The sequence below is a fragment of the Micromys minutus genome, assembly GCF_963924665.1.
Source record: "Micromys minutus genome assembly, chromosome: 12".
NCBI classification, from domain to species: domain Eukaryota; kingdom Metazoa; phylum Chordata; class Mammalia; order Rodentia; family Muridae; genus Micromys; species Micromys minutus.
The window spans coordinates 18,875,891-18,900,344 of record NC_137981.1 but is presented as its reverse complement, the minus strand read 5'-3'; the positions used below and the strand labels follow the sequence as shown (position 1 = coordinate 18,900,344).

The window sequence follows — 24,454 nt, the reverse complement described above, 5'->3', positions numbered from 1 at the left end:
TCGCCTGTGCCATGGGGCATTAGGAAGCCTGGGACTGCTCGGATGGGTTTGCACTAAGCACGGCTTTGATCCTCCCTGCCCTGCCTCGTGGACAAAATATGAGCTCTGTCACCAGGAAACAGGACGGGCATCAAAGCAGCGCGCAGCCTGAGCAGTCTGTCCCATCACTGTCTGCCGTAGGGGACAGGCACAGCATTTTGCATGGAAGCACACTGGCTCCTAAATTATTGGCTTAATTTTTTTTTGTCTTAATTCTGAACCACTAATAAAAAGTACTTTATAGAATATTACGTTTCTTTCCGTATCCAGGTCGTGAGCGCATGTACAAAAGTTGTAGGTACGTGGGTAAGAGCAGGCAGAAGCGAAGGCTTAGAATTCAGGCTTGACACAGGGAAGGAGAATCTCACTGTCTGGAGGTCAGGTCCCCGGGTGTGTATAAAGTCCTGAGGAGAACGTAGCAGGTGGCCAGAGATGAACCTTTCCGACAGCTTCCCACCAATCCTGATGTCAGGCCAGCATATTTTCCTACAGTTTTCAGCATTAAATAGGCACTGAGATCCCTCACCTCTCTCCCACCTCTGCCGTGCACTTTGTTTCTCAGTGCAGGGTCTCTCTGTGTAGCCCTGGCTGTCCTGTAACTCACTCTGTACACCAGGCTGGCCTAGAAATCAGAGAACCACCTTCTTCTGCCTCCCAAGAGCTAGCATTAAAGGACCCATGCACCGCTGTGTCCGACTAGCTTCCGCTGTGTCTTAGCGTCCTCTGGAGTCAGTCCTCCTTTCCGTACGTGTTCCTTTACCAAGCCTTTTCTGCTCTGTGGTGTTCTCCAGGAGAAAGCAGCAAAATGGAAAAACCCTGACGGACACATGGACGGGCTCACCACCAACGGTGTCCTGGTGATGCACCCCCAGGGAGGCTTCACGGAGGAATCCCAGCCTGGAGTCTGGAGAGAGATCTCTGTCTGTGGAGACGTGTACACCTTGAGAGAGACCAGGTCGGCCCAGCAGAGAGGAAAGCTGGTGAGTGGGCTCTGCTGTGGAAAATGCGGGCAGGTGCCTCATGGTGCCTGCCACTTCCCCACTGATAAAGCTCTGAACCTTGGTGCAGGGCGGAATGCGCCATTTTCTGGTCCGGAAACAACCCCATGAGCTCCGGAGAGTTGGAGGGGTCTGGCTATCTTTTCCTGGGAGCTGGCCTTTTCTGTGTGCAGGTGTGTTATTTTTCACTCCTGACCGTCGTGAGAAGACAGTCCCTTATTACGTCTTTTATTGAGGAATTCGTCTCTCCTTATAATACTTTACTGAGTCAGAAAAACCCCAAGCAGTGCCAGGCAGTGGCTGAAATGTTTAAATTAGATCTGGTCTAAAACAAAGAAATAATTAAGCTGGCATTCCCCACCCCCCTTAGTTTTATAGTTAGAAGTTAATTGCATTCTCGATGTTGCTCACCCCAGACAGCGGTAAGCTATTCTACTTGTCATCATTCCTGTCCCCACGGTGACCTGTTCTCAGAAGTGTCACCACCAATCCTTGAAACAGGTGCCTCAGTTTCCCTTTCTGGTTGTCAGTCATGTCCAAGGTTCCTGATGGTGACGTAGCTGTGGCCCAGGCCCTGAAGAGGCTCACTTCCACTTGTGGCATAGATGCTAGAGGGGGAACAGGTGCCTTTTGTAGATTATAGAAAAGAAGGCATTTCCCAAACAACCAAAGACAAAGCATACAGGGTGTGTGTGCATGTGTGTGTGTACGCGCACACCTATGTGTCTCTGTGTGTGGTGTGTGTGTCTGTATGTGTCTCTGTGTGTGGTGTAGTGTGTGTGTGTGTGTGTGTGTGTGTGTGTGGTGTGGTGTCTGTGTATGTGGAGTGGGGAGGGAACATTATATGGGCTGCAGAGATGAAAGTGGCAACCAGATGTTTCCAGGGTGGAGGAAGGAAGGGCCTGATGGAGTGTTTGCTGTTCTCCACCTGAGGCTTCTAGCGAGTCCCTTCTCATTCCCTGTGTTTCACACCACGGAAGGGCCTCTTCTTACAGTAAAGCCACCCTTTCTCAGTGTCTAATGAATACAAATGAAAACCATTTTCTGAGAAAAGCAGGCAAACTCTGTTTTATCTGAATACTTCTTAAGACATTATTAATAGGACAGGAAACATGAAAACAATTTCCTTACAAAAATGTTTCTGGTGAGCCCATAATTTATATAAAATTGCCCTAGCTCAACTGGCTTGTGATTAATCATTACAGTGCCAGAAGACGACACAGGGGTGCAGACAGTACATTAGCATCCTTTACCAAGCATTCAGCTTATCAGCCTCCACCAGAGCCCTCTGCAGGAGGCAGAATTCCCTCACCTTATCTATGAAGAGAAGTAACACATGAAAGTTAAATATTGCCCCGAGTCTCGGAGTTAGAAGGTGGCCACTACTGAGATCCCAAATCTGGTTAGAACTCCACCCAGTACCACAGAGTGCTGAGCTCGGTGCTCACCTGAACTGGACCACACTTGAGCCGTTGCTACCTGTGTGAATAAAAGTCAGACACTGAGCCGGGCACAAGTAGCCCTTGTCTCTAAATAGTACTTGGGAGGTGGAGGCAGGCCGGTTGAGAGTACAGATTGTCTCTATAGTGAGACCCTCTCAAGCCGAGGTGTGGGAAGATAGTAATTTCATTACCCATCCTGAGTAAGGACTTGCACCCAATCCCCTGCAAGGAATAAGAAGGTTAAATAAAGCATACCCGGTAAGACTGTCCTGTGAGCATGTCACCATATGGGTTTCTTAGCCTCTTGGGTTATTGCAATACAGCTTGGGCAATAGTGTGTGTACTGTAGACTTTTGCCAGGGTTGCCAAAAAAAAATCAGCTCCAAACTTAGGTGGTGGTGATGTGAGGTATGTGTGTGTGTGTGTGTGTGTGTGTGTGTGTGTGTGTGTGTGTGTGCACGCGCGAGCACGTGCAGAGACAACAGGACAATCTCCAGTATTGTTCCTCGGGAACTGTCTGCCTTTTTTAGACAGCGCCTAGCACAATAGGCTAAGATGGCTAGCTAGTGATTCCCAGAGAGCCTTGTCTCTGATGATAAGGACACAGTACCACACGCGGCCTTCTCCCATGGCTTCTGAGCTCAGGTTCTCCTGCATGCTAGGCAAATGCTTTACCAACTGAACCGTCTCCCCAGCCCAGACAAATTTTGAAGTTGGTGCCCATCAGTAACATGACTTAGATCTAAATCAAATTGCGGACATGTTTCTGCCGCAAATCAAGAGCTCTAACGCTTTGTCTGGTACCACAGATACTGTTTGCTGTATGTGGTGCGCCCAAACTCTGCCTACAGAGAGGACCTGTGCCAACCGCCCCGCACTCCCCTCCCCCAGTCCATCCACTGTGCAACTAGATGTGAGCTACCGAAAGACACACTGATTCTCTTTTGGCACCAAGACCTCTCCACTATGCCCCCTCCCAGCCACGCAGCCTGGGCCTGTTGCCTCGTATTGTGTCAGAACCCAGAGTTCCCAGCCTGTTCAGTTCCCAAGGGCCCTGTGAGCAATTTTGTCAACCCCGTACCTAGGGTAATTACACCTCTCTGGTGTGATAGTCTTATCACCCTCCCCCGGCTCCAGACATCTTTTCCAAATCTCCATTCAGAAGGAATCCCTTCAGAACCCACCCTAGCCTGTCTTCATCAAATAACAGTGACAAACAGTGTTTACCACGTGCCAGACCTCGGACCAGGGCTCCACTGTTTTAGTTTATCTCACGGTCGCAGCCACCTTCTGCAGTCTAAAGAAAGGAGAGGATGGCAGTATACTTCAGTAACCACCCCAAGCTCACACACCTACAAGGGGCCAAGAGCCCCCAGAGTCTGCTGTCAGCCATTGTGGGTCAGTGGGTCAGTAGGTCAGTGGGTCAGTGCTTCATTTACCTCTCCTGGCTCCAGGCATGCTCCTGCTCACACTCCTGAGGAACAAGGTTCTGTTTTGTTGGTCTCGCTCCCTCAGGGCTTAGCATGCATCTGGCACAAGTCGTATTGAGAGTCCTGCTGACTGTGCCTGACCTGTTACCCGCCCATATAGGCACACACGTCCTAGGAAAACAGGCTTGTTCAGGAAGGCTTTCACCTTGGACCTTAGGAGAGATGGATGGAAGATGGATCAAGGCCTGTGCAGCCAAGGGTCGCCTAGGATGTGTTGGATGCTATGCTGCGGCAGGAGCATGGATGTTCACTGGCAGGACAACTTTTATCCCTCTCGAGGTCTAGGGGTATATTACCAGCATAAAACTTTAAAAATGAAAATGTAGTGTTTATAGGACTCTTAAGGTAACCACTGCACTAATCAACTTAAAGAGCTCAGCACCTTGTGCTCTGAGTTGCGCTCCAGACATATAAAGGTACCGAGGCTTGGGGAGGGTGTTAATTGCCATGCACCTCTTGGTCGGACGTGTTACTTCTGTGTTTTCTGCTTTTCTACCTACTGAGTGAAGAATGTTGGGGTGCCCTTCCCCCCACGGTTCATAGGATTTTGCTTTTAAAGATGTATCTGTTAAACCTGTCGTAGGTGGAAAGTGAGACCAATGTCCTGCAAGACGGCTCCCTGATTGACCTGTGCGGGGCCACTCTTCTCTGGAGAACCGCAGACGGCCTCTTCCACGCTCCGACTCAGAAGCACATTGAAGCCCTCCGGCAGGAGATCAACGCAGCCCGACCCCAGTGTCCCGTGGGCCTCAACACACTGGCCTTCCCCAGCATCAACAGGAAGGAAGTGGTGGAGGAGAAGCAGCCCTGGGCATACCTGAGCTGCGGCCATGTGCACGGTTACCACAGCTGGGGCCACCGGAGCGACACCGAAGCCAATGAGAGGGAGTGTCCCATGTGCAGGACTGTGGGCCCCTATGTCCCTCTCTGGCTGGGCTGTGAGGCAGGATTTTATGTCGATGCAGGACCCCCAACTCACGCCTTCACCCCCTGCGGGCACGTCTGTTCAGAGAAGTCTGCAAAATACTGGTCACAGATCCCGCTGCCCCACGGAACCCACGCATTCCACGCTGCCTGTCCATTCTGTGCCACGCAGCTGGTTGGCGAACAGAACTGCATCAAACTGATTTTCCAAGGTCCAGTGGACTGACACCCTGGACAGCCATCTACATGTCCTTAATCAGTTACTGTGAAGATTTTGCCACTAACTGTAGATTCTACCTTTTTGTAATGCTGTTTGTTAAGAGGAAGGCAGACTGCGTTGGGACGACAGGGGGGGCTAGTGATGAAATACGGCAGGTGTTGACAGATACCACTGTGTTTTGCATGCTCAGAACAGCAGCATCACTGAGGTCTGCCTGATTAAATCTTAATGCCTGTGTAATAATTGGATTTCAACTGCCATGCTGTTATTTTTAACTTTAGGTTCTTAACCAGATCCCCCGCCCCTTTGTAACCTTGGGTAAGATTTTACAAATGTAGAAGAAGTGTACTCAACTGAGGTCTCTTAGAACACAGCCTGCAGAGCCGTGTGGCACAGGTGTCACACATCTTGTGATGTTCAGTGTCTGGGAATACTTGACAGTGACCAGAATCTGACCCAATACCAAAGGGCCAGCTCTATCGACCCTGCCACAAACACCCGTGGACAGGAGGCATAGCCCTTGCTCTTGTCTTGAAATCCGCAACTTTTTCTCACTCTATTTATTTTATTTTTTTTGCTTTGGGTGGAAGAGAGTATCCGTATACTGTTTTAGTTTGACTTCAGTGGAATTCACTTGCATACACGTCCTTCAGACAGGTGGCATATCAAACAAAGAATTTCTCCCTTGGTTTCAGTCTGCCCTGTTACTCTTGCTTAGCCTGTGCTGTCTCTGTCCCTCATCTTACAGGTCAAAAAGTGATTGACTGGTTGGTCGGTTGGTTGATAGTTGAGCCCATGAACTAAGAGGGTGGCCGTGGTGGACATGCAGTGTGCGGGGCTGTGGCCTCTGTTGACAGCAGCAGGCGTGCCCTAGATACTCTACTACCAGTTTTACCTGTACACCAGAAAACTTAAGGCCCAAGTGGGATTTAAAATACACTTTTACTTTTCTAAAACCACTTGCTGACGCTTCACAATGTTTTCCTTCTGCTTAGGAAAGCCAAAACATTGTAAGCCCAGAAGCAACAAGCAACAGTGACATTGTCATTTCTGTCCCCCACCTTCCCACCATTTGTCACCTCCCCTGTTACTTTAAGGAGCCTCATAAGTTTTTTTTTTTTTTTTTTTTTTTTTTTTAAGTGTTTGCAAATAAGACAATCTAAATGTGATCATTAGGTACGTGGAACACTGAGTGCCTGCAGAGGCCGTTTGAGATTCCTAATTTTGAGAGAGCAACTGAGTGTTTACTGAGGAATCATTGAATCAGAAGTGTTGACCTGCACTGGCCCTCTCTTTCAGTTTCCTCTGACATTGATTAATAATGCCTGAATATTTGTTTCCTGTGCTTGGTGCCAGTAATATCTGTGGCTCCCAAAATGTCAGCACGGAGAGACACTTGTTATTAGCTGCATTCCACCCCATTCCCAGGGAGAAAATCTTTAGTTAAATTAACATCTGCTCAGATGGACCATCAACAGATTTCAGCTGTCTGTATTAGCTTTTGTAAATACAAATAATTTATATGATTATGACATAACCATACTTGAATTGGTCTTTCCATATCTTGCCTGTTAGCAGATATTTTGCCTATTTTCAGCAAATTAAACCTATTTGAGTGGTTTTTTCCTGAAAGCAAAACAGTTCTATTAAATTCCTCTGTTAGTGCTGCTGCTTACTTTGACTCAGTATGCTGGATTTACCTATCATGTTAAACATACCTTTATTTTTTCCCTTGGAGACTGTTTGTATTAAGAGAGATTTTTTTTTGTTTTAATTATATTTATGGTGTGAAAATCCAACAACAGTCTTTTTACTGGTAGTTCCCTGTGTTCTACATAGCTTACCTACAGGGGGGAAAAATGAAATAGAGAGGGAGAGGAACTTTCTAGAGAAACCTACAGGGTGCCATCTGGTGCAGCCAGAGTTTCCATCGCTGGTTTTCCTCCCCACTCCACCCCACCTCTCATTCTATGGAAATGCATAGTTTTCGGATTCTCAATAGCCTGTGATTATCTTCTAAGATAAACAGTCTTATGCCCAGTAAGGTTAAATTTCACCTATCAGAAACAAAACAAACAAAAAACCAACTTTTTTTTTCAAGGAAGTTCACTCTGATACCAGGCCTCTCTGTGTCAAGAACTCTGTGGGGTAGTTCTGTGCACAACATACACCTTCGAATAAGGCAAGCATCCCATCCTTAGAGGTCATAACATTGCAAACTCAGCTCAAGTGCAAGCTGAAATAAACCACGGGCTCTTCAGTTGCGGTAGGGCCCCTTGTAGCTTTTTCTTTGGTTTCCAGGTGAGGTTCTGTCCCCCACCCCCGCAACACCCCATCCCCCGGCCCTGAAAAGGCAGCCATGCCGACTAGGACAGCTTCTGATACATCACTTTCTACTGGGGAAAGGTTTTCAAGGTTGAGAATGGTTTAGTTCTTGGAGAATGAAGAACTCCAGTTCATCCAAGTAGAATGATACAGTTGGGAAAGGGAAACTTCTCCAAGGTCAACTCTGTGTGTTCGGGTTTGGCTGCCATTACATGAAGGATGAATCCCAAACCTCCTCCCACTTGTACATAAGGAACTCACCAACTGCTCATCCTGGTCACGGCCCGGCCAGTAGCTTTTTCAATAGGCTTCCAGAAGTGACATACATGCGTCCATAGATGATATTTTTTTCAGTTGTTTGTGTCAATTTCTTACAAAAAAAAATCAGAGTGAATGGGATATGGCTCTGAGTATTTTTCTAGTGTTTTTATTATTATTAATAAACGGTGCTGCTGGGTCATGCACACTGTGGCTCTCCACATTTCTCTGATTTCGTTCAGTCTTCGCAGAAAGGGCTACAGCTCACACTGCAGAGTGAATATTATGCTTTCTGAGTCCTTCCCAATCCCCGTACTTCTGTGGCCCAAAAGAATTAAAATCCTTTAATATAAATAGAGCATATTTATAGCATTCCTCAATAGTTAATTATAGGGTTTGGTACCTTTGTGCCTCAGGGAAGCCACGTGATATAACTGGTTATAGACTTTCAGGGTTAGGGTGTAGAGAAAGGAGAAAGCCATTTGGAAAACATAGGGACTCCATTAAGGAGACAAGCTAATCTAGGTGCAGAAGTATGCCACGTCCGGCATAAATGTAATTGTAGTAGAATTTGTTTTCCAGTACTAATAGGGAAGTCATTTTAAGTTATTGCATATACTGTATTTTGGAGAGTAAAGAACTCCCCATAAAGCAGCAAGGTCCCCTAATTTTGCTTACCAGTCTCTGCAAGTAAGAGCTCAGGATGGATTTATGAACCCTTTTAAGTGTTTAGGGTACACATGTTCTACTTACGTGTACCAATGGTTGTTCCCTGGTTTCACTCCCTGCTTTTCTTCTTCAGAGCTGTTCTTTAGGCGTGCACAAGAGGTGGATAGTCATGCCATTCTCAGTGCTGAGTCTCTACGAGTGGAAATTCAAGCCCCAGGACCTTGATTTCATCAGATGCCATTCTGTCCCCAGACCTGTCAGTCTCAGGATCCCAGAGCTCTGCCTTGTGGACTGAGGGTCTGAGCGCCTGTGGTGGTGAGCATAGATCGCAGCTCTAGCCTTTGCCTCATAACCCAAGGCCGATGAGATGACGTGAGGATGTTTGTGAAGGAAGCTAAGCATTCCTGAAGCAGTAAACACAGTTGTTCTGTCAGCACATTTTAGTAATACAGCCTCACAAACGTCTGCCCTCACAACTCCCTAGTGAGCAGTAGGGAAACAAATGTATTTTCCGGGTCTGCTTAACTTTCTAAACAAAAAACGAGCATGCTGAGAAGGATGTTCTGCCTTTTAAGATGAGATCACAGATTGCTTCTCTATGTTAAATAATCTAGAAGTTAGGGGGCTGGTCATATTTACCATGTATAGTGTTATGAGCTGTTACATTTTATGGCTATATTTGTAAAAATCTGTTCTTTTATATTTCATGTCAAATTGAAAGATTTATTTCTTCACTCTTGTACCTGTGGAAATACAAGCCATTTTACAGGAAAAAAAATCTTCAAAAGCTATTAAACGAATTTCACCACGTTTGTAAGTTGTCATCAGACTCTTGTTATCACTGGTGTCACGGGGACATTGGGGAACATGGATGCAAACACAGATCTTGTGTGTACATTTCTGGAGCTTCCACCTGGATCCCAAGCAGACAGCTACTGTTTCGTTATACTCCACACACCGCATTCTTAATCTGTGTTCTGAAATCTCTCAGATTATTTTATTAAACTCCACTTTATTAAGGAAACTCGGTTGGTGCTTATTTTACCATTTCTTGTGACATTTTTTCACTGTCAAATAAATGCAGCTCCTAGGAGAACTGGACCTGGCTGTAGAATTAGTGGGTCTTACTCGTAATCGCTACAATTGTGCGGCTGCTTTTGCGATAGTCTATGTCTTCCCTCTTAACAGCAAGAGTGGTGTGCGAGCCTTCAAGCCTTGAACTAGCAAGTCTGTCGTAAGAAAAGACTTGCATTGGTGGTACTTTTCTTTCTATTCAAATTGATATTCAAAGGTTACAGTTATTGTTGAGGGAAATAGAATTTTCATTTAAAAAAAAAAGAATGCAAACAGCCTTTTGTACAAGAAACATGTTCACTTTTCATCAAATTTGAGATGTCACATCAGCACGTGTGCTGGAATTCATTCAGTATGAGTGTGTGGGGGAGGGGTTAAAAATAGATCAAGGGCCACTGGGTATCTTCATGCAGAAGAATGGAATTAAGACTCATACTTCATTGGGGGTCTTATAATAAAAAAAAAATCAGTGGGTAAAAGGGCAGAACGGTGGAGCTCTTAGAGGAAAAACCGTCAACTCGAGTGACTTTAAACCAGTCAGCCGTTTCTTCACTGGTACAGCCATGAAATGCAAGAGAATGAGTCAGGAACACGTTGAGTTTCATCAAAATTAAAAACTCCTGTGCACAGAATGAAACCGTCACCAGGAAAAAGACAGCTCACAAAATGGAGGTAATATCTGGTGGCCACAGGTCTCACAAGGAAGCTGAACTAAGCCTGAGTAAGAACTTCCACTAAGAACACAAGACCACTAAAAAAATGTCAAAGTTGTTTCTCCCTCCCCCACCCCCCGTACACAAATGTCCAATAAACGCATGAGATTTGTTCAACATCATTAGCCCCTGGGGAATGCAAATTAAAACCGCACAACCCTGCTTTACATCTACTGGGATAACTAGAGAAGACCACCACAGAACTTTGGCAGGAGGTTGGAACTCGGGAGTCCTAATCCCCTTTCCGAGATAGGAGGACAGAGCTGTTGCTTTGGGACAAGCAGTTTGCAGTTCCGTGGAACATCTGGCATGTAGTTCCTATGTGGCCTGGCAGTCTGCTCCCAGGTACAAAGAACTGGAAGCACAGAGGGAGGCATGAAAGACTGCCCCTCACACCTTTAGCTTAGGAAGCAACAGGCTTCCAAATGAAGTTGCCGTACACATTTGATGCAACCCCCATCCTCTTTCCTTGGCTCCCAGAATGCTTTCACAGTCACCATCAGTGTCCCCCTCCTACTTTATCACCTTTCCTGCCTCCTCCCTCAGAGCTGCCCTTAGTCTCCTGGGCCTTTTTCTAATTTCCTAACCTTCATCATCTTCTCCCACCTGAAGATATGTGTTTGACAAAGGCCAGGATCTGTGTGCAAGAGAAAAATGTGCAATTTGTCTCTCTGAGCCTGGCCCACCCCACTTAAAACAATGTTTTCCAATTCCATCCGCTTTTGTGCAAATCCTGCTTCCCTTCCAACTGAGTACAATTCCATTGCATGCGTGTGCAACATTCCCTGTATCCATTCATTCGTTCATGGGCATCTGAGTGTCTGTGGCTGATGCTGTGCCATTGCTACTGCGCAGATGTGGATGGATCTGTGCTAGTGTGGCATCACCCTTAATAGGAAAGGCTTGAAAGTTATCCAGATGCCCATCACCTAAGAAAGGATAAGTAAAGTGTATATGCATAATTAAAATTGGGGCTGTAATACATTAAGTATAAGAAACCAGACACAAAAGTCCATAGAGGCAAATTAATGGTTACTGTTGACTAAAGAAAAGTAAAAAATGGTGACGATCAGGCAGAAGATTTTGGGGGGATGGGGGTGAAAATGTTCTAAAATTAGTGACGGTTGGTCAACTGGGATTATACAGGGAAAAAGACTGAGTTGTATGCTTGAACAGATAGATAGCAACTACGTGAATTTTATCTCAAAACTTATTTTTAAACAGGATACGCCGTAGGATCAGGTAACGGCACTTTTCACCAAGCCTGATGACCTAAATTCCATCAGAGACCACATAGTGGGAGGAGGAGAGAATAGATGTCCTGTAAGTTGTCCCGTAACTTCCAGATACTCACTTTAATGTACACACATACGGCGGGGGGGGGGGGGGGGGTAGGGGGAGCAATAATGAAGATAAGGCCAAAACAGCGCCTTTCTGCAGCTCTGCCTTCCTTGAAGTTCTTCCTGCAGCCCTTTCATGCCCCCTGACGGTTTTAATTCTCTGTGGCTATTCCAGTTCTTCACAGCTGAGGCATTGTCTGGTTAAACTCTCCTCAGCCTGTATTTGACAGCTCAGGCAAGAGCAACATTGAATCAGGCATCTTTTGTTCATCCAGTTGCTACCTGGGGCTCCTAAGAGTTCTCTGCTGAAAGCTAAAGTTCCTCGGGCGTTGGCAAATATATCCTGTGGTGGTTTGAATGAGAATGGCCCCTCGTAGGATCATACCTTTGCAAGCATAGTCGCCAGTTGGTGAACTGTTTGGAAAGGACTGGGAGGTGTGGCCCTGTTGGAGGAAGTATGTCACTGGGGTAGGATTTGAGGCTTCCACACTAGACCCTGTCTGTCTGTCTGTCTGTCTGTCTCTGTATGTGTCTGTGCCTATGACTTAGGATATAAAGCTCTCAGCTGTTGCTCCAGTGCCATGCCTGCCTGCTTTCTGACATGATAAACATTAACTAGCCCTCTAAAACTGTTGTGCAAGTTAAAACTGTAAGAAAGTCCTCAAATGCTTTGTTTTTATAAGAGTTGCCAGTGTCACGGTGTCTCCATATGCCAATAGTTATCTTTGGTTTTCTCTTCTTAATTTCAAATAACGAGGTTTTTCTTTTAATATATAGGTATTTATATATTAAAAAATATATTAATATTATATATTATGCATATATTTCTTTTAATATATTATATAATATGTATGATATATATGTATTATACACATTAAATCTTATTGACTCTGGTTTGGAGGCTTAGCAATGATTTCTTAAATGACTTTCATCTTAGTGGAGCCTGTAAAATACTTACCTAGAATAGAATTGACATACATGAGGATGCGTGGTCATGATGTGCACTTGAGCAGCGGACACGTCCAGTCCTTTGGGCATGAAGAACCAGTAGATGCTACTCTGAGAACAAAAGCTCCCAACATCTGATGGTGCAGAACAATCTGGTACTCCTAGTATCGCAGAACTCACCTTCTGACTCTTTCACCGCCTCCAGCTGTCTTCCACTTGCTGCCTTGTTCTCCCTTCCTTAGAGGCCTTGACGACACAGCAGGTCTGAGGGTCAGACAGACAGAGAGAATAGTTTACCCCAAATCAAAGACAAACAGAGCTGAGAGCCCGTGAGGGCTGTCTGACAAGCTTCCTCTTTGTTCTGAAGCCATTTTGATCTAGACTTTGAGAGCAACAAAGTGTATATTGATTTCTGTTAAGAAAAGAAACTAGAAATGTGTCTACACCCTAACCTCTAGAAATGTGTCTACACCCTAACCTCTAGAAATGTGTCTAAACCCTAACCTCTAGAAATGTGTCTACACCCTCCTCATCAGGATCCTGCAACCTACTGCCACCCATTAGTGCCGGGAGGGGCCCTTAGAAACTGCTGCATCTTCTCCAGGTTCCCTCTGTTTACAAAGCACCTTCTTCATACCAGCCTCAGCATGCCTTTCTCATATGCCACACCACTGTCTCACAAATGCACTCACTCCTGCAGCACAAGGCAAAACCACTCACTCCTGCAGCACAAGGCAAAACCGCCTTTGTACAATGTTTGGCATTCTGGGGAAGACATGCGCGTCATGCACGCTGGGTGCTTTTTGTTGCTACTCCTATAATCTCAGAATGGCTCCTTTGATCTGTCCACATGCATGGGAACTATTGTCCCCATTGTCCCCATCTCCACCATGTCACTGCTCATCCCAAAAGTCATAGCTCAGGCAGGTGCAAAAGACAGGCATTGGGCTCATAAATCCAAGGACCTAACACTGCAGCAGCTGTTACAGTCTCGGGGGTTCTACGGGTAATCAAGAAACTAAGTGCAAACTCAGGGCTTGACAAGTCTGGGAGGGAAATAAGAAAGAGGGTGGAGGTCTTCAGGGGCTGCCAATGGGAAATGCAAACCCGGTGATCTCATCTCAGGAAGAATGGCAGGCCATCCTGCTTTTCGCTCCAGACAAGTCCTGAGCCGTGGAACTGCTCTTTCTCATCAGGTTAACATTTGGCTTTTCTTGATATATTTATCTAAGACCATATACTGCAGTTTACTGTGGGATTTAGTTGTGTTCTTCATCAGGCTAATATCATTCACTAGACTTAGGAAAAGATAGATGTTTCTGGGCATTGTGCTGATTTGCACTGGAACTTGGCAGTCACTGTCTTTCCAACGTGTCCTTTATTGATCCGGAGGACAGTGGCACTCAAATTCTATGCTGAGGGTAAGTAAGCCCTCTTCTTCATCTTGAAATGCTAAAATGGCAGTGCATCGTTGTGAAGGGCTTCACAGTAAAAAAGAACTTGTTTGCAGTTGTCTCTGTCACTTACAGCACAGCCTCAGCCCAGTTTGCCTAGGTTCAAATCTCAGTCCAATCACTCACAACCCCATGGCCTTCCTTAATGCACGTCTCAAAGTCATCTGTTATATGAGAAGTACTTGAACCTAGCACATCTAAAGCACTCAGTACGTGTTAAGTTATGTTTCTCTTAATTAATGATCACCTATAACCATGAGACGGACAATAAAGATAACTCTAATATTTTAAAATATCAGTATACAAGTTAGGACTCCATCACTTGGAAATTTTAGAAGTCAAATTTCTGAAGCAGCCTAAGGGGACATGAAGGCATTTCATGGCTCTTGTACCTGGGCAGTAATAGTGTACACTTAGCTTCAAGGGTGACTGGATCCGAGAGCTCTTTCTCCCTCCATTTCTTCTCAGGGCTCACATGGTTATTTCTTCCACATCCTATTGAAGAGAAAAATAGCCACCACCAGCCTCATCTTTATACTCTCCTGGGCTGCCTTTCCATCCAGAAATGGCGTCCTTTGAAGCCTGAGGAGTCCCAGGAAGATGTGGATTGGCTGATCAGTATAAGAACGTTGTTTAGCCAGGGTCAGGTGTCATCCCCTGGACATCCAGAGGTCAGGCTGAGAGAGTTGTGGAAGGGGACAGGGACATCAGCAGCTCCTGTTTAGCTCTCCACGCGTGTAGAATCAGGTCTCCACTGAGTCGGCCAATCCTAATAAGAAGTGGCCCAGAGGATGAGGCTGTGCAGTCTGGCTGCCTATCCGAAGTTACCTGGTAACGGAGTAGGTCAGTCAACAGAGGCCTGAGGTGCACGTTGCAAAAGGCAAGGCTCCATTATAAAGACATAAACATCAAATTGCTCCTCTCTGATTATTAACTAACAAAACCTTCTCGTTCAGTATCCCAAATTCCAAAACTTCATTGTAACTGTAGAGGCAGGATCCTGATACTTCTCTATAGAGATGAAAAGTACATTACACATTACCTGTCTTGACATTGTAGGTTAACTGTGTGTGTGTGTGTGTGTGTGTGTGTGTGTGTGTGTTTTCATAGGACACTGTTGAGAGAGATCCTGAGGTTCCATCTTTGAAGAAACTAAATGATACTTGCCACAGGTGTGCTTTGGGGGATATGAATGTGTAAGCCACGTTTACCTGCTTACATAATGACAGGCTATGAACACTTGCCGATAAGCTGAAAAGAGATGTCTCTTTAAGGTCTTTCACCCACAGCTGTACATCAGAGCTGAGTTTCCAAACAACTGTCACACTGACCACTCCCTGCCAAATGTCAGGCTGTGTGTCTGTGTGAGTGGTCTTACAACATGGCACAAACCAAAGAAAACAGAACGTGCTAGTTTGCTCCTCCTGAAAACTTTACCTTCAGCTACTCTACAAGGCAGTAAGATGTAGACCTTTTCGTTCTAGGTCTCTAGTTTAATCTTTGAACTGAGGTCACATCTGCTGCGTTCAGCAGGTGCAAGGCATAATAAGTACTCTCTCCAAGAAGCTGCTTTCATGGGTATTTTCACAAGTTTTCTTATAAAGCGAGTCTGTTATCAGGATGGGAGACAGACAGACAGACAGACAGACAGAGGTCTGTAATCCCAGCATTTTTAAGGCTTCACCAGGAGGATCGCAATGTGGAGGCCATTCTGGGCTGTACATCCAGAACTTACCTCAGAAAACAAAAATGAGGCCAGGTATTACCCAGCCGAACTTAGTTGCTCAGAACTTTTTCAGAAAAGTTCCTTCACACTTATTATGGCTTTTGCATCCTGTTGCTTCTGTGTTTCCCGATGTTTTCCCATCTTGGGAGACATATGGACTTAAAAGGGGGCTGCTCCCCCGGCATTATCTAGTGCTTAGCTAGTAACTTGCCTATGCACACACCTTTTATAAACAATTGACTGCAGCCCACAGCCCTGACCTCCTCTAACTCACACTAAGCGAAAGAATTCTTTCTCTACGGTAAGTCTCCAGAGCCCAGAGTGTAGAGTGCTCCTGTGTCCTAGATCGCTCTACAACCCTTTGATGCTCCAACCCTGCGCATGCGCGGTCCGCCTGCCTCCCCATCCTTTCCCAGAGAAACCAAGGCCTGGGCCTCGCCTCTTCTCATCCACAGGCTGCCTGACCTCAGAGTTTCTTCCACCATGGCCCCTCTCCTTGAGAACTGTAAGTGGCTTCTTACACTTCTTTCATAAGGCAGCAGCCTCTCTTCTCTGACTATACCTGATCACCATAAATCCTTAAACCTTTCCAAGATAACCCCATAAGCAATAGGGCTCAAAAATAATATTAAAAAAAAAACTACTCTAAAAAATGAAGCAGATGGGAAAATATAGAAAAGGGAATGCCTCTAAAAAGCATACGCTAGTAAAATTAATTTGGAGCTTTCTTTCTCTGGCTCCATGTCCAAAAGAAGTTGTCGAAACTCACCCAGCTATGTGGAGTCTCTATAGGAAGACTGTTCGTTTGTTGTGGAATAAAAATTTTAATAATGACATAGTCAGTATCAACAGTAGCAAAATAAGCTCCAAAGCAACCTTCAGAAATTAGTCGAGTCTCATCAACGCATGTTCAAACTTGAACCTGTTTATATACACTTTAAAAAAATTCTTTTTGCAAGAAACTCTTTAGTAATTCCTCTTGGTTTTAGTGCCAAGTTCTAAAACCCTAAGCTCTTGGGCTCGATGTAACATGCCTGTGTAAGAAATTAAGCATCTAAAGAAAAGCAGACTTCTATGGCTCTTTGGAATAGAGCATGAAGCAGAACTGAGCTTGGAGGGCAGGCCTCTGAGTGACTGCACTGAGGAGAAAGGCCCGCCCCAAGACAAGACAGGAAGTGTATTCTGCATAGAGCCTGAGACTGTAGAGGAGCAGGAAACAATTTATAGGCTGAAAAAGAACTGTGTGAATTCATCCACTCTTGGAGAAATCGTTTGTGCCGAAGAAGTGAACACTTTCTAGAGAGCTATTTGAGGAGACAGATGTCTCTGTAATAAATGGCTGCTTTGCATTTCTGAACCTTCCACCTAAGAGCTGCAGAGTGGAACACAAACATTAACTAATAAATTAAGCCTTGTGGCACCTCTGTATGATCGATAGATGCAATAATGATTTTTATAGGGTAGTGAAGGCGGCACCCTGTTCAAACTTGCTGGAATCAATTGCCCAAGGTCGTGAAGAGGGATAACAGGAAAACCATTTCAAAGTAGCTCTCCAGTTCTTGCTACACTCACATGGTATGCTTCTCCTCACTGGACAGATTAGCACGTGTATACTTCCCTCTCTGGCACCCAGTGGGACGATTGGGACGCCATGTGTGTTTGGGGTACAATAACTCACTTTGGGAGGTTATCTCTTGAGCTTGGGATGTATTTGAAAATACTAAGCCTGGACCAAAAACTTAACTCCTTTCTGTCTGTTCACCCAGGAATAAATTTGTTAGCTAGTGAAGTTCTCTTTTCCAGGATAATGGTAGCCTTTAGCTCTGGAGTTGTATATTTGTGTTACTTAATCCAATTATGCAAAGGACTTGAAATATTACAAAACTATTAAGCAACACCAACATGTTTGGGTAGGTACTCATGTAATTTTAATTGCTATTTTAATTTCTGTAAATCCCATAGAATTGTTAGAAAACAGTGAAATATCTCACTACAATATAGTGCCAAGTACCTTATAGATCTAACTGGTTTACCTGGGTTATTTTGTGGGATGTGTGTGTGTGTGTGTGTGTGTGTGTGTGTGTGTGTGTGTAGTGTGCTTTTGTTGGTCATTACTATGTATTTTCCTGCAGCTGTCTTTTGCTACTTTGTGGGCTCTTCTTTCTTCCACCCTTCTCCACCCCCTAACACTAGATAAGAGAGAGAGAAAATGATAGAGAGAAAAAGAAAAAGATCCCTGAATAAAGTCAAGAGTTGGAAAGGGGGTGACATTATTGTGAGACTACTTGCTGCTGATTGGGGACCTTGAGTTTGAGTTGCTTGGGGCAAGTTTGATTTTTGCCATCAGAATATCTGATTTCTTTCTGTTTCTTCTTTGTGCACAACTACTTATCAAACCTCAACCACCAACAACTAACAACCAACTGTCAACCCACCCCGACATTCAGGGCCTTGGCATTTATACACCCTCTGAAAAGTCCCCAGAATTTCAAATGTCACACAGTTGCAAAAACTATCTGCCCCTGGCAAAATCATGCCCCTGCTCTAGCATGAGACAAACCATAGTCCGATGCTGTGGACAATCTGAAGCAGCCCCATAGCCCACACCAGGAGTTAAAACTAAAACAATTTATTAAAATATTTCTGTGGGTCTTTTTTTTAAAAGAAGGCAAAATCCCAAAATTGTCAATACATCTTCCCAAGCTGTACCTTCTTCTGTTGCTATAAGCTTGGCTTGGCAACAACCTATCCCACAGTTGTAATAACCCCTTTGTGTTTGGTCATTGCACCATCTTTCCTGTAGACCACTATTTCTCAGCCTGTGGGTTGTGACCCATTAAGGGGTCAAATGACCCTTTCACAGGATCACCCAAGTCCACCAGAAAACACAGATATTTACAGTATGATTAACAATAGTATCAAAATTGCAGTTATAAAGTAACAATGAAATAATTTTGTGGTTGGAGGTCACCACCATATGAGATGCATTAAAGGTTGGGAACCACTGCTGTAGACCAATCAGACAACACTAAATGAAGCGACAGAAACATTGCTGAGAAGATGGCAGTTGTCATTGCAGTGACATTGTCTCTGCATCGGTACACATCCCTCACCTTCTCAGAGAGGAGCCAGTTCTGCGTCTCTTGGAAATTTTCACTTGTTTTCTTCCTCTATAGCAATGAGCGCCTTTCGAAACTGAAGCAAGGTCCAGCATACTGGCTTCTCTCCTACAGTCATCCTCTTTCTGTTTCCAGAGCCCAGGCACTGGCAGCAGATGAGGCCAGTGCACAGATCACCCTCGAACTGTCTACAGATGACTGTGCACTGCAGCACACACCCCACCCTGTCCTCCTGGAGTCCACTAGGTGTTAAACCAGCTTGGTCCAGAGATGGCATAGCCAGGATGACTCCTGCCGCTGAGTCTCTATCCTGACCTCAGAGCAATGGAAGCCACATGAACATGAAGTCAGTAAATGCTGGATGTCAATCACAGCACCGGACACTATTAAAAGCAAAAGCAAAAGCAACCAAAGAACTTCTGTCACAGCTTGTCCTAGATGTCTCAGACTGAAGAGTGGGTGCTCGAATGGCAGAAAGACAGTGAACACTGAATTTAATGGGAAGAAATGCTCAGTGGTGTGGGCACAGTCTTCAGGAAGGCAGGCTGGACTCATGCCATAGACCGATTCATGTCTTAGAATCCGAATGCAGTTGAGTTTGGTGTGGTGTTCACTCCATTTCTCCCGCCTAGATTACCAGGGTGAAAGGTGAGACAGGGCGGCCACAGCCACCACATCAACAGAGACATCCCATGGCCAGCAACAATATCTCCGTCCACACGATTTCCTTAGAATGCTGTCGGTTGTCAAAACTGACTTAAAAAAGCAAAGGATCCGAGAGAGGGAGAAAAGACCCTTTCTGAAAATAAGGTCACATCCTAGCACTGGGCTCTGGCTTGGTTTTTGAACTTAGGTACTATATTATCTATTACTTCTGTGTCTCACCCCCACCCTAGATGAATACCTGTTGTGTGATACATGAACAAACATGACATCACCTTAAATGAAGAACAATGACATCACTTTGCATGAAGAGCAATGACATCATCTTAGATGAAGAATAATGACATCACCTTACATAAAGACCAATGACATCATCTTAGAAGAATAGCAATGATATCACCTTACATGAAGAGCAATGACATCATCTTAAATGAAGAATAATTACATCACAATACATGAAGACCAATGACAGACAAAAGTTTGGATACCACCAAAGTCTATGTTGGCCAACTAAGAAATTGTATTGGGGTTACTTATAGAAATATGGGTGGGAGTTGTGTAAAAGAGCAGAAATGACCCAAAGACAGCTTACATCACCAAAGCTCACCCAAGCAGGAATGACAGCTCACAAAATTCTAGAAACCTGGTGTATACCACACAGCTTTCAAGCAGCTCAACAAGTTTTGAAGTGTGCCTCCTGCAGGCTACTCAAGCAATCTGAGCTTCTTCTACATAGCTCAGCTGATCTTGTCTTCTTCCAAGTGGCTTGTCTCCCTGCTTCTTTCAGGCAGCTTAGCTGGTCTTATGCCTCAGTAGTCCTTACCATTTATATACACTTGGGGAGGGAAGGGCCTAATGCATCTAGTCAGTTTCAGTGACTTCCTGAAGCTATTGAGTTGTTTATTTCCTGAGCTCAACGAGCTCTTCTTCAGGATGGGATGATTCACCTCCTCCTAGAGTACACTGTGTCATTTCTTCCCTTTAGTACCTGTATTTTAGCAAGCTTTCTCTAAGATGGAAGGTTTTAATCTTAGAGGAAACTGCCACACAGCTATACCCGAGGGTCTGCTGAAGTAATTTCCCTATTGATCACACACTCATTGTAAAGGCTTTTAGAGAAGAGACAATGACCTCTTTTGTGGGACTTCCTATTCTGACCCTTAAATCATCCCGAGCAAAAATACCAGAGGGTAATATCAGGGCTCTTGATTTCCTGGCAAAATCTTCTTTCCTGATAGAGAGAAAAACTATTTCAGAATCATCTTGCCTCTGTTTGCCTGAACGAAAACCAAGTGTGACAGTTCGGAAATGATGGGAAGATTCAATTAAGATTCTTACACCGTGAAGAAACCATTGACTCTCCTTTGATTTCAAATATCTCTTGACAATACGGGAACACTGATATACTTTCTCTCTAATTATTACCAATGAACTCGCAAGCCCCAGAACGTAACACAGGATAGCCTAAGTGGAAAAATAATAGAGTATAGAGAGTCTATTGCAGCACTAGCAGGGGCCTGGGAAAATCAAAGTCATGAGCAGAAACTGTAGGAAACTGAACACAGAGAAGCTGCAGAGCCTTCAACCCCAGCCTGTCACTCGCTGCCCTTCACAGACTTCTGTCACCTCTGCCCCAAGCTACATCTAGAGAGCCCTCTCCTTTGAGTCCAGCACCTGAGCATCCCACAGGGGTATTCAACATTTCCAGCAGCATCTTATGATTTCTTCAAAGCAGAGAAGAGGTTTGATAGTAACCATCCAAGTACCACAGGTGTCTGCTGCACTTACTTGCTTTAAAACCCTAATCTATATCTAATAATATAATATCTCCAGCACCAAGGGATCTTCCGTAGGTACCCACATACACACGTACACATGAATAAAATGTATGGTGTAAAAATATACAATCACATGTGGTATGAAGCACATGCGCATTTTTGTCTAACATCATCACATTCTAGCAAAACCTAATTCCAGTCAGATTCCCCCCACCACAGTGTGTGTGGTCAGATAGTCTTTGTATCAATGACATGGTCTTAAGTTTAACACCAATAAACACGAACACAATTGCAGTAACTGGAACATGGTTTGCTTTATTTGAAAGGTGTTATCTGTCACCAGTCTAGACATATTCCTCATAGTACCATGTCATCTAAAAGGGGAAGTATCTGCTGGCCTGTGTCACAGCCCCAACATCACCTCCTTTATCTCAGAACCCCATCTGCCCAGCAGAAAAACTGCCCTGCTGCAGCTACCGCAGCACAGTTGACAGCCACACACTGGCCACCATTATTCCTACTCTTTAGGGATTCCATGGGTATGGCAATTCCGATGCTTTCTGTGAATAATGTCCTCAAGACTGCTGTGGCACTCACACTTCCTGACCACATTCGTCAAGGTACCTGTTGGCTCAGGACGTAGACTGTTAGAGTCTAGCTCAGTTTTGCAAAGTTGTTTCCAACCGAAATAGAGGTCGATGTGAGAAAGGACAGACTCTCGGAGTCTGGTCCGGGGCTCTTCAGTAATCGAAGAGGGGAAGAAATTGTATGGAAGATTTAGAAGTGTTAATTGCTTGGTTGACAGTGGAGAGGAGGGGCAGATATAGTTACTTTCATAATGCTATTTTCTTCCTTAAACTAATGGGAGAGCTGTGAAAAAGATTCTCATTACCACTGTTGTTAGGGTTTCTGGGAGTAAGAGTACCTTGGCAGATCATGGCCAAGGAATGCCACAAAGTCACACCATGCAATCAATCATGAGAGAGGTTTATTTGGGTGGCGATATATAAAAGCTGCTTCTGAGCAGGGATGGAGGAGAGAGAGGACAAGCCAGGGAGACACAGGCTTTCTAAAGAGGTATAGCATGTGTGCATAGGGAGAAAACAGGACCTGTGGGAATTGTGGAAAATGTCATATTTGGTGGCTGGTTATGACGTGGGTGTGGGCATTGGGTCACTGAAGGCAAGCTGTGTGGTCCTTGGTTCACCAGCAACTGTAGCCATCCCAACAACACTGGTAGGGTCTACCTCTATAGGGTGGCTATGTGCTAGGAGCTTGGAAACTCAGATAGTATGGGATTTTGTCCCCAGATTTATAGCTCATGCTTTCTTCTATGTATTCATCTATAAAAGGGGGTTAAACCATGCATACATGTGTCAGGTGTTCCTCAACTGCAGAATCGCCATCTGGCATTGAACTATAGCCAAGAACTTATGTCTTGGTCACATCATGATAAGAAATATTTATGGAAAATTCAGGGCTTGGTTGCCTGGAATTTTTCTGCTTTTCTCAAGTGTGTTTGTTTGGTAAAGGCAGGGGGTATGTGTCGGTGACAACTACAGGCTGAATGGGAGTACACTCCTACATCCACCTCAGAAAGATTATATATGTACATATGTATACATAATGTTTATGCACTAATCAGTTACCTCATTCATACTGTGTAGAAAACAAGGCACTGCATAAGGCAACTCTCCACACGTTGTCTGCCATGTAACAGGCATTAAATGGGTGTTTTACAGAGTCAAGAAAAATAAACTATAGCCAACGAAGTCGTTTCTGATTCCTATGGCAAGGCAAGAGAGAATTCGGCTGATACCAAATATTGCCAACTGTGACTGGGAAGGCAGACAGATCTCTTCATTGCTGACCTCTATTATAGCTCGGCCACAGAGCCTGGGATAACTTGCCCGTCTGTCTCTGTGGCAACACTGGCAGCTCCTGGAAGGCTGAGGTTATAGCTTAAGCCCCTTTAGGAAAAAAAAAATTATTCCCACCCAGAGCCAATGCAAGGCCAGCACTCGCACAAGAGTGCACCAAATGACTTTGGGTTTCCTTCAAGGCACAGAAAAGAGAGCATGGCAAAAATCTGAAATGCTTTCTTGCTTCTTATAAACGAGTAAAACCAGCCACAGAAAACTGGTACCGAGATGTGGCGCCGATGTGACGCCAGCTCTGACCATATGGTTCATTCGCTCGGGGAAGTGACTTTTGAAGGTGGGTGATATAAAACTTGGGAGATTCTAGAAAAGGCCTAGAATGCAGAAACCTGGGTCCAACGGGCCATTCTAGGGCGAGCTCAGAAGACCAGAGCAGAGGGAAACATGGACGGCGGAGGCGTGGCTTATTGGGCGTCAGAGCGGACAGGACTCCCGGCTAGAAACCGGAGAATCTGGCTACGTTCTGCCCGTGTCCTCAAAAACTTGAGTGAGGCTAATTTTTAAAAAGAAATGAATGGCTGTTTGGCAGAAGGCTCTGGCATGGTTACTGCCCACTGCACAGTCAGCTCTACTGTGGAAGGAAACAGAAAGACGTGGAGAGTGTGCGGTTTGGAAGGAAAAGGAACATGGGCTTAGAGCTGCGGACGGGCAGCCGTTAAGTGTTGAGGAGGGTTAGTGCCCTGGAAGCAAAACCGGAATCTCTTCGCTCGGACACTAGGAAAGGGGCCCTAAGGATAGGACGCTACGTGTGGAAGGCTCCAACCTGTGGAAATGCAAGTTCATTTGAAAGGAGATAGCCTCCGCTGAGACAGCCTTTGTAAGGATTTCCCAGGGAAAAAGAACTGCGTTCGGAAGTAGGCTTAGCCATGAAGGCACGTAGGAAGCAGTACGGCCGCGGTAGGAGCGCAGCCTACACAGTGTGCATGCACAGCAGAAATTATTATTCGTATGTTGCTGGTTTTGCAGTCACACATCCTCCACTGCGTTGCCAACTGCACCAAACAGAGAAAAACTTCACTTAAGCTTTTGTCCCTTAGGACCAACTGTGTCCCTTCTACCCTCAGAACAGGACTGTCAACAGTTTCAGTGGAGCACGTTGAACCAGTGGAGAATGTGACGGGACAAGAGAGTGCCACAGGCTCCTTTAGCTTGCATGGTTGCTGGGGCCATTTCAGGTTTAGCCAGAATTTGATCTCCTTGATGGGAAATGCCATGGAAAATTAATCAACTATAGTCTAGGGCCCAAGGTCAGGATGCCCTAGTTAACTTAGCTTCTGCCAACCTGCTTGCTTAGGTGAACCCCAACCCCAAAGTTGCCAAAGGAGATGTCAGGA

The 24,454-nt window shown here is 45.1% G+C and overlaps 1 protein-coding gene across 1 annotated transcript in view; it reads left to right on the top strand.

The window, feature by feature from the left end:
- Positions 1-6,210, top strand: part of PELI2 (pellino E3 ubiquitin protein ligase family member 2) — a 132,187-nt gene extending 125,977 nt beyond the window's left edge. The window contains exons 5-6 of the mRNA XM_080926105.1: positions 831-1,019; positions 4,553-6,210. Of these exons, the coding sequence (XP_080782231.1) occupies positions 831-1,019; positions 4,553-5,119 (756 nt within the window). The 3' untranslated portion in view covers positions 5,120-6,210. The remainder of the gene's footprint in view (positions 1-830; positions 1,020-4,552) is intronic.
- The last annotated feature ends 18,244 nt before the right edge of the window (positions 6,211-24,454 follow it).